Source organism: Podarcis pityusensis (assembly GCF_964106645.2).
Source record: "Podarcis pityusensis genome assembly, chromosome: 5".
NCBI classification, from domain to species: Eukaryota; Metazoa; Chordata; class Lepidosauria; order Squamata; family Lacertidae; genus Podarcis; species Podarcis pityusensis.
In genome coordinates, this window is record NC_138032.1 from 85735733 (window position 1) to 85755103 (window position 19371).

Consider the following 19371-nt stretch of genomic DNA (forward strand, 5'->3'; position numbering starts at 1 on the left):
ATAGCATGCTCCAGCACAAGATAGAACCTGACTTGTAGGTCTGACTTCCGTTTATAGGGTAGGAAAGCCTATTCACTCTTCTGCTTGCACTTCAGTACAAAAGTCATTTTTAATACTTCAATATCTCTAAATAAGAGGGAATGGCCCTCTTTGGCAAAATATTTGTAGCTCAATGCCCAGTGCATCAAGCTTTAAGCCATGATTTAGCCAGTGTGAGGAGAAAGGAGCTTGAATGCAGTGCATAAAACCTTACCCCAAAATTAATAAATAAATGAAGTTGGATCCATTTCCTGCCCCTACAGAAAGATATGGAGCAAAGCAGGAACATGGGACATTAGGAAAAGGATCGCTTTGCTGCTCAGACCAGAAAACTAGTCTGTCCTGGAAGCTTCAACGGGGTCAGGGATGGTCACAGGGATTGCCTACTGCAGTTGAAGAGGCTCTTAGCTAGCATGGCTCATTGTCCTGTAAAGGTAAAGGGACCCCTGACCGTTAGGTCCAGTCCTGGACCAATATGGGGTTGTGACGCTCATCTCTCTTTACTGGCCGAGGGAGCTGGTGTACAGCTTCCAGGTCATGTGGCCAGCATGACTAAACCGCTTCTGGCGAACCAGAGCGGCACATGCAAACGCTGTTTACCTTCCCACCGGAGCAGTACTTATTTATCTACTTGCACTTTGACGTGCTTTCGAACTGCAAGGTGGGCAGGAGCTGGGACCGAACAACAGGAGCTCACCCGGTCGCAGGGATTCGAACCGCCAACCTTCTGATCGGCAAGCCCTAGACTCTGTGGGTTAATCCACAGCGCCACCCGCATCCCTGTAGTTCCCTATTTAAGCCAGAACTTGATCGTGGAGCACAACCTAATCTTTACCAGATCTTCATTAAACCACAATTTCAGGATAGGCTGTGGGCTTTTCAAGAAATGACAACAACAATTTACTATTTATACCCTGCCCATTTAGCTGGGTTTCCCCAGCCACTCTGGGTGGCTTCCAGCAAAATATTAAAAATACAATAAAACATCAGACATTAAAAACTTCCCTAAACAGGTTTGCCTTCAGATGTCTTCTAAAAGTCAGATTAGTTGTTTATTTCCTTGACATCTGATGGGAGGGCGTTCCACAGGGTGGGCACCACTACCAAGAAGGCTCTCTGCCTGGTTCTCTGTAACCTCACTTCTCACAGGGAGGGAACCACCAAAAGGCCCTCGGAGCTGGACCTCAGTGTCTGGGCTGAATGATGGGGGTGGAGATACTCCTTCATTTACTTGGATAATATATTTAAATCAGCACAGAAAAGCTAAATTGTTGAGTTTAATTTTTTTTTAATTAAAAAATAAAGTTTAACATGCTGTTCTTGCTAGCTTGCAAATGACTTTTTAAAAATAGTTGCCTTTGGGTATTTCCAACTTACAACAGTATTTTAAGGTGCATTCAACATTTACTTATTTGTCTTCTTCTAAAGTATCAGTCAATGGCCACCGTTCTAGACCCAGGACTTTTCTCAATTGTCCATACATACTGAAAGCTGTTTGCATACCTTGATTAGGCAGAATTTCATTCCAGCTGATCACATGTCCAGGACTGTGAAGAGTAGCATATGGAGCTCAATTTGGTAGTCAATTAATGAGCATAGTTAGAAATTGAGCTATTAGTGCAACATATGCAAACCACGATGAGGACTGCCATGCTGGTTTTCTTCGCTTCATTATACAGCCTAATGACATGCATTGATGTCCTACAGCGTTCAGTCTGTGTGCCACTAAAGTTGAAAGTCCACAAAATGGAAAGTGGAAGCTGCAGTCTCATGTTTCTGAGATGTGTAGCAAGAACAGCCATTAGAAAACACAAGCAGGCAGGATAATTGTGAGGGGAAATGGAACAAAATCAAGGGGAAATAAAACTGATTACTGAAAATGATTATTGACTTTACGAAAATGCCTGTTCTTACATTATTTGGCCACCCAAATTCTGGCTGTGGCAACATGAACAGTGGGCGCGTCAGGTTCTCAGGTTTGATTCCTGCTCCAATCCGCATTGGTAGAAGTTAAGAGTGGAAGATCTTATATGTATCTCCCTAACCCTGAAACAACTGCTAGAGCAACAGGGATATCTGTAAGCCTGGTGTATGTGCCCAATCTCATCTTCAGGGCCAAAGGATCATCTGAACTGCCTACAATATGAAATAATTCACATAACCCTTGCACTTATTTGAATAGATTGCTGCACATGTCATCAAAATATTGTTAATTACTGTATCTAAAGAGACTGAAGGACTATAAGTATTAACACACCAACCAGAACGTCTACCCTTCACACAGCACTGCATTACCCAAGCCAAAGAAACATAATGTAGTGTTACAGTAGCCAAACTTTTTATTAACCATTTACTGTATCTATATTCTGCATTTCTGCCAGGGCCATCCAGGAAGTTTACAGTTGCAAGTACAGGGTACCTCAGGTTAAGAACTTAATTCGTTCTGGAGGTCTGTTCTTAACCTGAAACTGTTCTTAACCTGAAGCACCACTTTAACTAATGGGGCCTCCCACTGCTGCTGCGCCGCCACACGATTTCTGTTCTCATCCTGAAGCAAAGTTCTTAACCCGAGGTTAATATTTCTGGGTTAGCAGAGTCTGTAACCTGAAGCGTATGTAACCCGAGGTACCACTGTAATGCAAGTAATCTGCAAACAGGATGCAGCGGGTAAGCGAGGGGAAAGTAAAGTAAATGAACTAATGAACAAAAAACATTTCAGAATGCCCAGGTAGAGTGATCACCACAGGAATGTTCTGGGATAGAAAGAGCTAATGTGAGACTTTTCTCTTTGATTCAGCCAGTGGAATGGCTGCAGATGGTGGCAACTCTGTGAGCAGAGCAGAGGTCTCTTAGTCCAGAGTTTCCCAAACTCAGATCTCCAGCTGTTTTTGGATTACAACTCCCATTATCCCTAGCTAGCAGGAAGAGTGGTCAGGAATGATGGGAATTGTAGTCCCAAAACATCTAGAGAATCTAGGGAAACTGTGATCTAGTCAAACCCATCTAATCCACCCTACTGAATTTCTGTCCTGATGCAACTGTTTTGTTTTATGGATTTTTTGTGCTGCTATTGGATTTTAGTGTGTTTTAATTGTTGATCACCCAGGGGACTCTAGTTATACGACAACTGGCTAAATAAATAAATAAATAAATCCACAAGCGGATCTTCAAGTCCAGGAGCTGCTCCTGCTCCTTACTTCCCTTGCACTACAATTTGATGAAATCAGTCAATATTGTCACACAGCACACCAGAGGCCTCCATGGACATTCTGCAAAGCCTAAAAAGTGCAACATAGATGCTCACTATTAAAGCCTTGCAGCACAACCCAGAGAAGCCTCCACTACATTACGATTTTGATGATTTTACTGACGCCACCCCTCATTAGAAGCCTCTGCTCATGAAGAACAAAGCCCACCATAGCTTATACCCATAGATTTGGAACCCTCCCCCCCCCAAAAAATATATATGCAAGCAGTCATGTTGTTCCACTAGAGCACGGGTAGGCAAACTAAGGCCCAGGGGCCAGATCCGGCCCAATCGCCTTCTAAATCTGGCCCGCGGACAGTCTGGGAATCAGCGTGTTTTTACATGAGTAGAATGTATCCTTTTATTTAAAATGCATCTCTGGGTTATTTGTGGGGCCTATCTGGTGTTTTTACATGAGTAAAATGTGTACTTTTATTTAAAATGCATCTCTGGGTTATTTGTGGGGCATAGGAATTTGTTCATCCCCCCCCCCCCATATAGTCTGGCCCCCCACAAGGTCTGAGGGACAGTGGACTGACCCCTGCTGAAAAAGGGTGGGGCAAATTAAAAAAAAAGCACAAAACTTTGATTAGAACTCAAGATGTGCTTAAATATCCCCCTACCTCAATTACATTCTCAATTCATTCTTCACAATAGAAATTTTAAAGTAATTTTTCAGGTGGAGCAAGTAAATTTAAACAAATTTCATCTAAGCCTTTTCAATATGATGCAGATTATTGCTTTTCTTCTTTTATCTTTCTGGCCTTATCCCCCCTACCACAATTCAATGGTTGAAACCAACTGGGGGGGGGGGGAGCAACCATCATCCCACCACAAGGATGTCACTATGAACAACATTCTGTCATAATGCATTGTCCCCATTGTGTTCTGTCACAGGAATGCAATGCTGCACAGCAGGGTGCCAATGCCTTAGCAAGGCTCTTTGGGAGAAGTTTGGGAAACCCTTTGCTGTTTAATTTTTGAAACAAGTATGATACAATGCATTTAAATTCACCTGCAACCCATATTAATATAACCTTGACCTTTTAACCCCAAGCCTCCTTCAGCTTCATTTTTTTTAAAAAAAGAACCAGCTGAAAATCACAAAATACTGAGCTACCTTTCGAGTTTCACAGAACTCTCAGGTTGGATGTAAAAGAAGAAGTGGGAGGGGAGAAAGGAAAATTATGTTGTTGGTAAAAGGTTGGAAACCCTGTCTGCAATATATAGTAGGTCCTAGTGAGTCTGGAACCTTCTCCCCTTCCCAAACGTAGCTTGTGCCTTGGGCTGCACCAAAGCACGCTGGGGCAAAATATGTAGTTGTTCAGATCTCTGTGAATATCCCTTGTGAGAGAGCAGAGGGGGGGAAAGGCTGAAGTCTTTATACCAATATGGCTGAAGACAACCCCAGGGAGTTCTAGGAAGGTAACACTCTTCTCTATGGGAATCCTTCACATTCTGGGTGAAGAATTCACTGGACATCTAGATTTAGTCCTCCCAGTCAAGTGAAGCCAGAAAGATGCAAATTTCAGGAACCAGAAAAGCCTTGGAGAAGCTTGTCCTTCCGTCTCCCTTAAATGGGGGATCAGTGGGTGAGTTTGCGGAGGACACATGTCTCCCCGAAAATGGGTGCCTGCTGTGACAACAATCTGCCAATACTTGCTGTGGCAGAAGAAGCAGAGTGCTTGAAGGGATGGGGCAACCTGCTTCTATCATGAGCAGGAACCATAACACATTAAGTATGAAGCATCACCAGCAATAACTCATGATGGGCAACTGCCAAGTAAGAAACCGTGTTGGCTGCTACCTCCCTTCTTAAGATTTACCGTATTTTTTGCACCATAACACTCACTTTTTTCCTCCTAAAAAGTAAGAGGAAATGTCTGTGCGTGTTATGGAGGGAATGCCTACAGGTGGCATGCCTACGGATTTTCCTCCTCTAAAAACTATGTGCGTGTTATGGTCAGGTGCGTGTTATAGAGCGAAAAATACGGTATATTTGATCTGCATCTTAATCACCTTGTATGTTCCTCCACCGAAGAAAGCCAACCACATACAGTGCTATATGTTTACTGTGAAGCTTTAAAAATAATTGGGTACACTAACACATGGCTTCGAAAACCTGGCTTTCATAGCCTTTCTCCAAACTATAATTCAAAGTTCAGTTCAAAATGTCAATGAAATCATTGAGCTGTGGCGCTTGCCTATTGAATTATACTATTTGTCTTATCAAATTGTTTTTTACTGATATTGAAATATTATGAATAGCTCCAACATTTTTAAAATTATGTCAGATGGGCAACTGCATGATGAAGAATACAAGATATAAACCCTGAATACCAATTTATACATTGTGCAGCAAATAGTAGCTTTTACTTCAGAAGTGAGTTAATGACATTCTTTTAAAAAAGGAATAATAAATTGAAACATTACGCTCTCTCATCATAAGCATTGTTCAGCTAAAATGTACTCCATGTTAATAGACTGGGAAACTAGAGAATGCCTTGGACTAACACCTTCCTTTGCTTTAATCACAAATAATTGCTTCTCTTTGTACTAATGAGCAGCACAAAATGAATGCAATTTAGACAATTCATTCAGCGTAATAGCTCTGAGAGTTAATATTACTGCAGAGAGACACATTCTCAATTTCCTGCAGTACAACAGAGGCACTAGATTTTTCACTTGAGGGAGCTTTTCTGCCACTACGCAAATAGAAATAGAAAGCCCATTATCTAGTGATAAAAAAACAAACAACAAAACAGGTTAAATAAAGTTTTTATGTAGCTGTATCCTCATAACCACCATCAGCTCTCAGGGTTATGACTGTAAACAAAGCCGCTCACTTACTGAAATCAATGAGAAATCTTCCAAATCCTTGCCTTTGGTACTGGGGCATGATCATTATGCAGGAGACATTGTACTTCTGCTGGCAGAGCTTTTCCTGGGGGAAGGAGAAACAGATCAAGGATGTCAAAACACTGCTGAAGTGGGCAATTCCATGCACCTGCCTCTGCCTTTGTAAAATAGCCCAGTAAGGTAAACAGGCAGCAGGTCAATACGAAAATAAAGTAAGCCCCTAGAAAGTAATGTCGCTGGTGAAGTAGAACAGCAAATCAAATGTATCTTCCAAAAAGATTTATTTTACGAGATGGCACCTCAGAAATTAACAACAGAAAAATCCAAAAGGAACTGCATGAGTGAATTTCAAATCCAGGGAGTGGGAAAGAAGGCATTTTTTCTCATGCTGCCCTGACTTTTGTGTCAGGAATGTACAAAAGGCAGATGATACCTACACGTTTGCTGAAGACAGCAGTTTGGATCATAAGTAATGGCCACATTAAAATAACTTACTGCTTTTTGCCAGCATTTAATCTGTCTCTCAGCAAATACTTCTAACTGACAGAACTGTTTATCTAAAGTAATATTTGAAGCACACGCAGCTTTCATACAGTCAGGTGCATCCACCTTTGAATACCAAGTAAATTTCCATCAGAATACGGCACAGACCAGAAAGAAATATAAATTGATGTCTACAAAAACAGCAGGAGGAAAGATTAAACCGGCTGCTGAAAACAAAGGCAAACCCAGTAAGATGCTAGTGTAGTGGGATCTTCAGGGCAGTTACGTTTATCAGGCAGGGTGCCTGGCAGGGTGCAGGAACGTAAGAAGCAGGAGTCACGCTGGCAAAGACACCCCAGAACTCTCCTTGAAATCCAGACCACGTGTATGGGGAGACTAACAGGGATAACTCAAAATCTCAGTGCCTCTGCGCCACTAACCACTATGCATCAACAGCTGCTACAACCCAAGACAGCTGCTTCTTTACAGGGAAATCCTCAAAATAAACTCCAGTGTAACTTAACTAAACCTCCTAGACTGTCTCACTTATTCAAGCTGTCTTTATATGCACCTTCTATCTTGTCTCCTCCTTTGCCATTCCTACACTAGGCAGGGCTGTGGCACTGGGACCACTTGAAACTGGCCCAAGGCTCAGTGACAGGTCCCATTCCACAGTCTGAGAAACATTTAGAATAAACAACCAGATACAAGGCAGACTGGAATTAAAACTTGGCGTGGGGAGAGCACTTGCTGACAAAACTACAAACTATTATTAAAACATGAACATAGAGCAAATTATATATACATGACAATGTAGACACCGAGTATACAGGGGGTGGAATCTCAAGAGAAAATCTTCAGACTAAAGACCTTAAATTTTCACTAAACAATAAAAGAAAATTGTCATAAAAGGCATGATGAGATGCTATACTACATGAGTAACAAAATAAGTAATAACTACAACAAAACTGGAAGTGCCAAACGAAACAGGAGATTTGTCACACCTGATGGAAACCTTCTAAAGTGAAAAAATATAGTAGAATGATAAATAAAGCCCAAGAGAGAATACTTGAGATCTTAAAATGATACTGGCATTGTATTTGTTTGTAATCAGAAAACAGTGTTTGCTTTCGGTTGATATTATGCATTCCAAATCAGCAGTGTTACTGCTTTGGCACAAAAGCAAGATATTCTCATGATGTTAAGATCAAACTTTTACCTTGGAGAAGTACCCAACTAAGTGGCATCCTTTTTCATCATTCTTTGTGAGAACATAGAAAAGGAATGGCTCAACATCATAATATAAGGTTTTGTGGTCCAGAAAGAGCTTTGCTAACAAGCAAAGATTTTGGCAATAAATTTTGCTCACATTCCCATCAACCTATGGAGGAGAAAATTTCCCATATTAATATTTAAGTATGGAAGTGGATCACTGCACATAATATTTAAAGTGAACAAAACCAGATTTTTCTCAGAGTCATATTAAATATTAGACCATCAATACATTTTTTTACAAGTAACTTGTAAAACTTGTAAAATATAATTTTGATTTATGGCATTTCAAAAGTTTATTTCCCTCTAATTAAAGATACAAATTTGTGAACATATCATTAAAGATATGCTAAGCTGCTGGTTTTTGAAGGCGTTGTACCAGATGGAGGATAAAGCAAGTAACATTATTCTAAGTTTCTGAAGTGTTAAGTCTGCAAAGAGGAAGTTACTTTGGCATTATATACACACAGAAGTTGTTAGATACAAAAGCAAATACTATTTTCAATGAAAAAAATGTTTCCAAGATCAGTTGAAAATAGTGTCACTTTCAGATTTATTCTTCACAAATTACATTTCTTTGATCCTAAATACATGGACAGAAAGCTCAAAGGATGTAAAATAGCTGCTGCTCTTTACTTTGTGGAGGGAAGGTTGATACTTCCTTGTGTTCTTTCATAAGCATGCTTCTACATTTAACGAGTATCCTTCTTCCTCAATTTATCTTACTTGCTTTCCATCATTTACTTTGTATCTTACCATACAGTCTGATCCGTACAGCAATAGATTACACAATACAGAATTTCTTTTTACACAGACTACTGGTCTGAAGTTCCTACCACAATTCTTCTAAACTATAGAATTTCTGTTGGGGATGAAAACAGATTTCCAGTATCAGTGGTCTTCCAGTGTTCTAAAATAGTGGGACAGGTTTACTTGGGAAAACAGGAATCTTTCAGGAGAAGATGGAAAATCACACTAAAATCAAAAGTGTACCTCCTTGAGCAACAAATACCGTATTTTTTGCTCTATAAGACTCACTTTTTCCCTCCTAAAAAGTAAGGGGAAATGTGTGTGCGTCTTATGGAGCGAATGCAGGCTGCGCAGCTATTCCAGAAGCCAGAACAGCAAGAGGGATGGCTGCTTTTGCTGCGCAGCGATCCCTCTTGCTGTTCTGGCTTCTGAGATTCAGAATATATTTTTCTTGTTTTCCTCCTCCAAAAACTAGGTGCATCTTGTGGTCTGGTGTGTCTTATAGAGCGAAAAATACGGTAACTCATGGGAAATGGGCATCCTCTGGGGCCAAGCACAGTGTGTGTGTGTGTGTGTGTGTGTGTGTGTGTTTGGGTGGGGGGGATCAGGAGCACCCACATTACAGATAGCTGTGGGTGGGGAGATTAATACATTTACTACATTCTTACTCTTCAACTAGCCTGCAGTACTACTAATGCAAAAAAAATGCTTCCTACCTCAAACACTGAAAGGTCCTTCCTCCTGTAGATTTCATTGGCTGGAGGATGAAACCAGCCACACTTCTTTGCATGCCTTAGCAAAATATTTTTACTTTTCATATATTTAAGACAGAATTCACACAGGAAAAGCTTTGATAGTCTGTTAAGTTTAAAAATCAGAGCAGTTAGTATACAATTCTTTGTATTTTAAAATGCCAACATTCTTAGTCAACCAGAGCACTATATGTATTAAACAAGCAAATAAAACAACAAGCAAGCTTAAAACATATTATACTTCTTAACAAGTTGTTTATTATGAGGCTGGTGTCATAACAATTCTGCTGAGGTATTTCCAAGTGCCCATAAATTCTAGCTGGACTTGGGAGCAAATTTAATAATAATAATAATAATAATAATAATAATAATAATAATAATAATAAAAAAAAACAACCAGCTGTGAAGTCAAATCCCATCATAATATTGGAACATTATTATATGCATTGTGTAAACACATCAATGTGTTCTGAGTGAAGTTATCTACAGTATTCATAATTCAGCCTTTATCTAAATTAATGAACACCTGAATTGTTTAAAAAAATAAAACCTGCAATTAATATTTCAACTTTTTAAATGACTTTTTATTAAGATTTTCCATAATACAGTTGCATTTACAAAAGATACCAAAAAAGAAGGTAAACAGAAAAAGGAAAGAAGGGGACAACTAAGATAAAGAGAAGACAGAAAAAGAGAAAAATAAAATAAGCAAGGCAACAGAAAAGAAATACTCTGATTTCCCATCTGCCAGTCACATAAAAGAGAATATGATTATTTAAAAACTTTGGTCAATGTGAACATCTACCACTTTCCGTTAAACAATATTTCCTACCAGTTAAGGTATCTCAGAATCATTTATTTCCTTTTCTCACAGAAAGTCCAAGACTAATTGTCATTCTTAATAAATGTTAACCATATTTTTTTCCTTTAATTTAACTTCGATTAATTCTCACCACCACTACTCCATACTGAATATAATTCTTCCTGTCCATGTCCATTACAGTCTCTCCATTGTGCTTGCACATTGAGCCGATATTCCATTTTTTCTTGTTGTATATCCACTTGTTCATGTCCAATTCCATATCCTCAGTTCCCTTTCTTGTTATAGCCCATTTCCGGTTGTATTATTCCATTTTTGTTTCTCATTAGTTTGTGTCCAGTTCCGTGTACAGTGGTACCTTGGGTTAAGTACTTAATTCGTTTCAGAGGTCCATTCTTAACCTGAAACTGTTCTTAACCTGAAGCATCACTTTAGCTAATGGGGCCTCCCACTGCCGCCGTGCTGCCGGAGCACGATTTCTGTTCTCATCCTGAAGCAAAGTTCTTAACCCAAGGTACTATTTCTGGGTTAGCGGAGTCTGTAACCTGAAGAGTATGTAACCCAAGGTACCACTGTAGTCAGTTCCATTTCCTGCTGTATTCTATTTCCTGTTGTGTTTACAATGGTATTCCGATCTCCTCTACGACCTTCATTTTTTTGTTTCCCCCCCCCCGTCTTTTTCCAGAGGCAATACCATAACTTTAATATCACCATTCTTTGAATTCACACCAAATCTGCTAAAACTAAAGAAAGGCCAGGAGTGAAATCCCAAAGCTTTTTTTGCCTCTCAGCTCCATCAACACTATGTCCAGATATTTCTCTAAATCACCATTTGTAATCTTATCTTCTCCTTCTCCGAATTCTTGTATGGAGGTCATCTCCATTTTCATACGATGATGATTCCTTCAGTATGATTTCTTGATCCAGTCCTGCCAACCTTTCATCAGTTTGATCTGGAGCCCCTGCATATTCCCCTACCTATTCTGGCTCACTTATTCCATTATTGTCTGACTTGCTCTTCAACATTCATCTGATCATTCTTAATTGTTCAACTATCAACTACTGAACAATACCAACAGTCATTGGTTGGTGGCGGTTCCAAGATGGCAACAGCTTAGCAAGCTGGCTTCGGAGCTCCGCAGATAACAGGAATGTAATTAGTGTCAATTGCTACCCATGTAAGTAAATTTTCCTCTTTTTTTAATTTTCTACTTTTAAACTTACCAACCTACTGAGATTCTATCAGCATCTTCTTATCTATGTTATGAGAAACACCTTGGGCAAGTTCTGTGAAGTATCCTGGGCAGGCCGCCAGCTGCTAGCTATTAACTGCCAGCTCCCTTTTATACTTTGTTCCTGGAACTCCTGGCAGTCACCACACAGAGAAACTCTTAAATTGAACAAACTGAACACTTTCTATTTTTTCTCTTCTCTTTGGTTAAGGAAACCTCTCCTAGTTTACACCCCACTGCAATACTATGCCTGCTAGTAAACGCAACAGGGACCCAGAGGAGGCAGTTCTCTCACCGGCTCCCAAGCAATCTAAAATGGAGGACTTTTAAAAACAAATCTGCTTTAACAGTTCCAACAAAAAAAAACGGTTTTCTCCCCTTAAAGAGGATTGTGAAAATGAGGAGGATACTCAAGGTGAGAGTGCAGAACTGGATCCAACATTGGGGCAAGTTGACCCTGTGCCTCTAAGAGAGGAAGGAATAACAAGTAGGGAGAGCACCCAATTAACTCTACTTGCAAGAACGGTTGAGCATATCTTCCAACAAATTAGAGGTATTGCCTCTCAAATAACCCAGTTATCCAAAGAGGTCCACAGTTTATCAGTTAAAGGCAAGCAGGCACTAACAGAACACCAAAGCACCAAAGTGAAATGGCACAACAAGAGCAGACCCCTAAGCTTGACATAGAATGCGCAGGCTCTTAAAACAAACTCTTCTTATTTAAGAGTCTTCCAACCAAAAAATATCTGCATGACAATTTGTGGAAGACTAGATCAAACTCCTAAATGGAAAGGTCCAGCGTTCCAAATAACATTTATCAGACTTACTTGGTATTGGACTTACAGAGACTGACTTAGTTGGGACTGAACCCTTGAATACCAAAAATCAAATCCAAAAATTATGTTAACTTTTTCCTCTACTAGACTGCCCTCACTGATTCACAAGCTGAAATTGTCAAGCAGAGGAGTTTTTCCAACCCGGGTATTTCACAATTCTATTGTTGCACCCTTATGTAAGATGAGGACTGGTGCTACAGAGGGGCCCACAAAACCAAGGCCTGGATCCCCAATGGAAGTAATGACATTGCAAAAAAAAAAAAAAAACTCGACAGGAGGGGAGGAAACAGACATGCCCGAGTTGAATTCGCAGAATCATGCCCAACATCAAAATAACCCGGTGAGCCAAAAGGAACAGCCAATTCCCCTAGACAATCATCTTCAGGAATCTGAGCACTGACAATAGACCCAATGGCCACAACAGAACGATAACTATAGAACCACCGGAGTACGGGACAAAGATGAGATATTTAGATGAGGAGGAGTCAGGAACTACGCCCAAGAAATCCCCGCTGGTGAGCAATTTGCAAATAAAAGGCCCAGTGAACACAAATGTGAGTACTTTATGAAATGTGAGTACTTTATAACGACTGAAATAATCGAACATCTGGATCATTCCACTAGCATCCATGTTGCCTCAAAAACTGGTAAACTCCGAGTGTACATTGGCCAGCAATTGACTAAGAGTAAATCACTGTAAAACAATTAAACTTCTCTCATGGAATGTAACAGGGTGGCCGAACAAGACCCAAGACAGTGATTTCTGTTCTACAAACACATGGTATCATCTTCAAGAAACTTGGGCAAAAGAGGGCACCATGGTTGAATTGAATTACAGGGTTTTACAAGTTACACTCAACCAGCTCTTAAAACTGTAAAGTATGGAAGGCCTAGCAGGGGGGCTGGCAGTGCTGGTGTCAACATCTCTTAATGTATCAATTCAACAGTGTCCCTCGCTGACCACCCCTAATTTTTTTAGTGTTGTCCCTTTCTGATAGTCTCCGGAGAAATACTTACCGTATCTGCGTGTACATACCTCCAGTAAAGTCTTGTGGGGAACTGAGCTCATATTGGGGAAAGCTTGACCAACTACTCGAAAGTATAGACTCTCTGTCTCCTAACCCTCGGCTTGTCTTGGGAGGCGACTTCAATGCCCGGATCAGCCTTGTTTCCCCACAAAATACAATATTATCTGGACTAAACTGGGAGGACGAACCCAAAATCTGTCAGAGGGCAGCAATGGACACCACCTCTCTAACTGTGCTGGGAATTATCTCTGTGAACTTATAATTAAGCATAACCTTTTGTTATGCAATGGGCACCGTCAAGGGGATCAAGAGGGTTATTTTACTTTTATCTCCCCCAGAGGATTTACTAGCACTATAGATTATATCCTAACATCCAATAATGTGCCAATTAACCGAGACACCTTTAGGATAATTCCCAGAGCTGGGACCACTTTCCACTTGAGTTATCTCTGACATCATTCATTTCTCCTGCCTTCCCTAAATTATTGGATGAAACGGAATATCTGATACTTGGAAACAGGAGGTTAAAATGGAATGCACAGGTCCAAGAAAAAATGCTAGGCTGTAAGAGCACCACTGCGAGAAAGGTTTTTTAAAAAGAAAAGGAGGTGGTGGTAGAAGTCTGCCGATTTTCAGGTAAATCTCTCCGCCCCTCCAATTTTGTTTAACTTTTTCTCTTGACCCCTTCAAAAATGGATGAAAATATAGACCATTTTTGAACACTGAGGAACTGGGGCCCAATTACAGGCAAAAGTAGAGCATACATTACGGTGAGCAGATTGATGGCAAGTGCTTGAGCCATCCCTTGACACGATATAGTGAAATAGGAAGCTATTTATTATCAAAATTACTGTTTGCAAGGCTTGTCATATTCTATCCATGGCAAAATTGTCTCAAAATGTTGAACTATGAAGTTTAAAATTTTGGCACCAAGAAAAATAACAAATTACATTTTACTAATATGTGGATTTTCTAATTGCGGACACTTTGAACACTGCTGAACTCTTAATTATTGATGATTATTTTTGATATGTTTTAAGAGAAGTATCTCAAGCTCCATGTAGAAAGGAAGGGACATGCATGAAGTAATTTGGGGGCTAGCCTTTTTTTCCTTAGCCACAAAAGGGTGTGTACGCGGCATTCTGTAGCTAAACAGGCTTATCTGCAGCCAATATATTTTTTTAATCTTTGATTTTTTGGCAGTGCCAAGCCGATTTTACAGCAACGTTCAATGATAATCTGCAAGCTAGGAAAGAAAGAGAAGGGAAGTTATAAAGTTGTGGTTTCACTGCATGTCTGAATTTGAGAAGCTTTGCAAATAAGTTGTAAAGGAATCTTTTTTGGAGCTATGAGATGGTGTTTGTCATAGAACAGTTTATAGGTTCATTCTCCTTACCTTGCATATTCTTGTGGGTAAGGCGAGGAGTACCATGTTTGGATCTCATATTTCCCAAATTCTATCACTGAAGGGTAGCGTCCATTTGTTTCTCCACCATTTTTACAACCAATTTTCTATTAATCACAATTAAAGAACAAAAGTTTTGAAAGCGCAACAGAATTCCCCCCCCCCATCACATTTCACTAGTAAGGCTATTTTTGGGGTATTACACTATTTTAGGTGTTAGGTGGAGAGACATCTGTTTACAGAGGAATGAAAAGTAGCACAAACTATCCACATCCTTAAAAATAAGGACTTCTATCAAGGCACCCAAGTGCTGTGAAACTTATTCACTCTGCACCATGCCTGAAGCTATATAGAGAACTTCCCATTCAAGTTTACTTTTACCCTAATGAGATACTTGGGTTCTGGATTAGATGTATACCATTATATACAAACTAGCCTTAATAAAAGGGGCATTAAGCAGAACTAAGCAGTCAGCACAATTTTCTCCTCATATCAAGCAACAAATTACCGTATCAGTACTGTTCACATAGCTGGCACCTGTGAACCTTACCTCCATTGCAAGTTCCTGGGCCTGCTTAAACATTTCCAAATCTTCTTCTGTAATAATATCCTTGCTTCCCACCAGAAACAGATCTGAGTTTTCTTGTTTGATGCTTATTTTGATTTCTGTACCTGTTGTTTAAAACCAGCAGAGAGTTTATTCACCACCATGATGCAACAAACACCTTTTGCAATCAAAATGTAGCTCCCAGCATTTTCTGAGTGACTAATGCTTTAAAATCCTGCTTCCCACTGATCTTTCCAGTTGACGTAGCAAATCTTTATTATTATAGTATCTACTAAAACATTTGCAGATTTATTTTAAATAAACACGGCCAGGACAAACAGCAGCATTTTCTTTCATGCCCTAACTTAGAATTTACACTCTACTCCTACCCAATTAAAAAAGACATTTTGAATACAAAACTATATCAAACAACTGATACAGCAGCATAGATTTCACATATCCTAACCATATATCTGAACCTCTAAGAAAAAGAAAACAAGCTTTCAACACTAAAACAATCTTAGGCAAAACTATTTGAAACAGATTAGAAGAAACTAAGGCGAGGAATACAGACTTTTGTTTCTTCAAGAAAAAAAGGAAAGATTTATTTAAAAACTGGGAAGAGTAAATTTCACAGCAGTACAAATCCAGTGTTGTGTAGCAGATGGAATGTGTCATGGAAAAGCGATGGAGGAGAGGGAAATGAAGAGTTGAAATGGTCATCCTAATAAATGCCATCAGCACTATGGCCAGAGAAAGGGCAAGGGACAGCATGGAGTGGCTACCAATATGCTACTACAAAAGGCATAAAAGCAACATTATGAAGACATTGGGGTGGGGGGGGGGTGCTAGTGCCACTACATATGCAAAAACTGACAAACAAGGCGGTACAGCATTAGTTGGAAAAACAATTTGGAGATTTAGTCAGCATTAGTTACAAGGTCAAAGTTCATTGCTTTTGTATGAGAGTGAAGTCAGAAGAGAAGTAGCCGAGACCTGTGTGACAAAATAAGAATTTGGATTTGGACGGGACGCAGGTTTGGTTGGCGCTTTGACCTGTTGCTTACCATCATCCTGATCAGGTTTAATCCTTCCGTCTGCCAAGTTCCCCTTCCCTGGTGAGGGGGTCCCCATCTGAGGGGTCACTTTATACTTTAATCTGCCTAGAATCCTGCGCTTTTTAAGGAAGGTTGTTTGCTTGAAGTGACCAATTGCTTTAAAAGCACGTCCTCTAGACATACCCCATCCAGAGGCGGAGGCATGAGAAATAAACCTACTTCTAATCTCTTTCTTTCCATAGAAAGCAGTTTTAGACTTGGATGTGGAAGAAAATGCTGCTTTACGACGCAAACGCTTGGGCGGTGCATAACTCGGGTGCCCCTTTTTTCGAGAGTGTCCCTGAGTGGAATAAATATGAGAAAGTCCATCAAAGAGTCCCTTTAGCTGACTGTTATTAGGAAGGCTGCTAAAGGAGGGTGCGCTTGACTGACTGGAGGAGCTTTGGGGAGAGTTAGAAGAGATGGAAGTGCTGGATTTTTGTGAACTGGGGCTCTGACCAGAGATGGGGGTTGGGGGTGGAAGTGAAGAAGGTTTTAGCTTTTGTGTGGTACCTGTAGCCAACACATGAGAAGTACATGATTGTTTCTGAGAGGCCATTTTCCTTGGACGATAATGCTTTGAAAAGTCTATTATTTCACCTCGTGATCTGCGACCATCGGGTGACGGTGTAAAAAACTTAGTAAGGCCATCAATAAGCCCTTTGGTTTTCTTGTTAACGTTAAGTGTAGAGGCAGGTATGTAGGTGGAGGTGGTGGTGGTGATTTTGGTGGCGGTGGCACCAGGCCGGGTGGGGTCTGTAACAGCCAATCTGCTGCTTGAATCCTTCACAGATGCAGCATGACCAGATGAAGGTGTGGTACAGACTTTAGTCTTTTGACCCCTACCAGGTGACCCCCTTCCTGTGAATGCATTCATGGATCCTTCATCGCTGGTTACAGACCTAGCAAAAAATATGGAAAATTTTAAGAAGCAGTCAGCATTAACAAACCATAAAAATAAACAATAGCAACACTGCATATGAATTACTCGTGCTACTTTGCTTAAATTCTAAACAACATCCTAACAGCTAAATACTGCTGGTGAAGCCTCATCAAATATAGATATACATATTAGTTCAAAACCATCAGAATTATATGATAGTGACAAGACTAAATGATGGTCGTCAGAGTGGTCTGGGGGTTAAAAGCTTTAACTAAGGCTTGTGTTCAAACCAACTAAGCCATCAAATTCCTGGATGCTTTGGGGCAAGCCACATTCTCAATATTTGTCATAAAACAGTAAATATAATCAAAGGCTCCACAGAGTTATTCTGAGGACATGAAGCACAAAGGCTGTAAAGCACTCTGTCTATTAAATAAGAACCATAATAAGTGCAATTAACCAGTGCAGTTGCAACAACTGTGCTCAAACAGAAATACACATCTCCCCCGCATCTCCTCTCCTTCTTTAACTACAGTTAAAGAGACTGGTCAGCCTTAGGATTAACAACTGTAAAGGCAAACTATTATAGTCACTCATCACAGCCCTTTCTCACATGAGTTCAGTTACTGGAAACATTCTAGGGCTCCAGCCAAGGAAACTGGTATTGCTCCACTAATCTTATATGGAACAACTAGGAGCTGCCACCACAACTTTTACTTGCTCCATTCGCTAACCACCCACCATTTTGCCACCCCCTCACCCACCTGGCCAAACACCTCCCCCACAGCTTGCCCCAAAGCTCACCCCAAAACCCCATCCCCTTCTCCCAGAGCTCATCCAAACAGCTCTTGTCTCACAGCTTATTAAATGTTTAATGGAGGAGGGTCCAAACTACTCTCTGAAGCACCTCCTTTAAATGTCACTCCTTCAGCAGCTCACCTGGGCTCCATCATTTAATGGAGGATGGGGATGTTTCAGACAAATGACTCCCCAAAGCATCCCCACCCTCCTTAAAAGTCATGGGAGGATGGTGGGAAGTGCTTCAGAGAACAGTTTGGCAAATCGCTCTCTGAGGCTCCTTGGCCCATTCAATGTTGCTCCTTCCTCAGCAGCTTGCCTGGGCTGCTCACCATTTGCAACACTTGCTTCCTTGCCTGCCCGCCATACTCTTGTCATGCTGCAGTTGATGCGGCTACTTATTGTCAGCTATGTGAACTACAGTGGGACCTTTACAAAAGTATTCACATAAAGCTGTAAAAGAGGAAAAGCGGGGAAGTACAACAGCAATGGCTAAACCTTGCAGAAAACATAAACTCCAGAGAGAGAAAGCTCCCTGAAATACTGCCATTGCTTTTTTTTCTTTTAAATATATATATATATATGTTTAGGTGTACTCTCATTTTCCTACTCATATTGAAATACTGCCCCTCAATGAGGCCAAACTTAAATTCACAAAATGTTTAAGGGTATGCGTATCCCCAGAAAAAAGCACTGGATACTGCATTTGGTTTCGGTTATTCATCCCTCCCTTCAAGGCATTTGCAGATAGTGAAAATCTTCTGTGAGCAAAAGTACATGAGTTCCTAGATTAAATATTCCTGAATATTTTTGCACAGATTGTAGAACCAATATGTGACACTGCACAGATGACCATGCAGTAGAACATTTCCAAAATGCAGCTGTCCTGTTAAGACAGGGTCTAAATGGGTCAAAGTGTGTTTCAGGTTTTGGTCAAAGAAATCCCTACAGAAAGGGAAAATGCATTCCTTAGGCTCAATATACAGTTAATGGACTTTAGCCTCACTAATTTCAATGGTCTCCTTGACTATATGCTGCACTGCATTACAACAGTAAAGCTTCTGCCTTTTGAAGACTGTTACAACTATAACATGATCCCAGGAGATCCAAGCCTTATGCTACAAAAGCTTCAAGGTACTTGACTGCTTCAAAGCCAGCAACTGTAAAAATGACATTCCAATAATGCGGAGGAAGATAACACCCTAAATCCGGTATAATAGGCTTTTGTGGGCATGCTTCATTACAAAAGGGCTACATTCATATTAATTAAAAAATACACTTAAAGTAATGGAATTCTTAAAGAAAGATGCATTTCTGCGCAGC

General features: G+C 40.3%; 1 protein-coding gene and 1 long non-coding RNA gene across 9 annotated transcripts in view; one reads left to right on the forward strand and one right to left on the reverse strand.

Moving 5' to 3' along the window:
• Nucleotides 1-19371, forward strand: part of LOC308477715 — a 215395-nt gene that overhangs the window by 116846 nt on the left and 79178 nt on the right. The window lies entirely within an intron of this gene.
• The window catches only part of KAT6B (lysine acetyltransferase 6B), an 86880-nt gene that overhangs the window by 25757 nt on the left and 41752 nt on the right, over nt 1-19371 (reverse strand). For 6 of the 8 annotated variants that reach the window (XM_081006472.1, XM_081006475.1, XM_081006474.1 and 3 more), the window contains 6 exons: nt 16338-17269; nt 15274-15395; nt 14715-14830; nt 9367-9508; nt 7848-8009; nt 6137-6230 (listed from right to left, as the gene is read on the reverse strand). In XM_081006472.1, the coding sequence (XP_080862598.1) occupies nt 6137-6230; nt 7848-8009; nt 9367-9508; nt 14715-14830; nt 15274-15395; nt 16338-17269 (1568 nt within the window). The remainder of the gene's footprint in view (nt 1-6136; nt 6231-7847; nt 8010-9366; nt 9509-14714; nt 14831-15273; nt 15396-16337; nt 17270-19371) is intronic. The other 2 variants (XM_081006479.1, XM_081006477.1) reach the window with 2 other exon arrangements.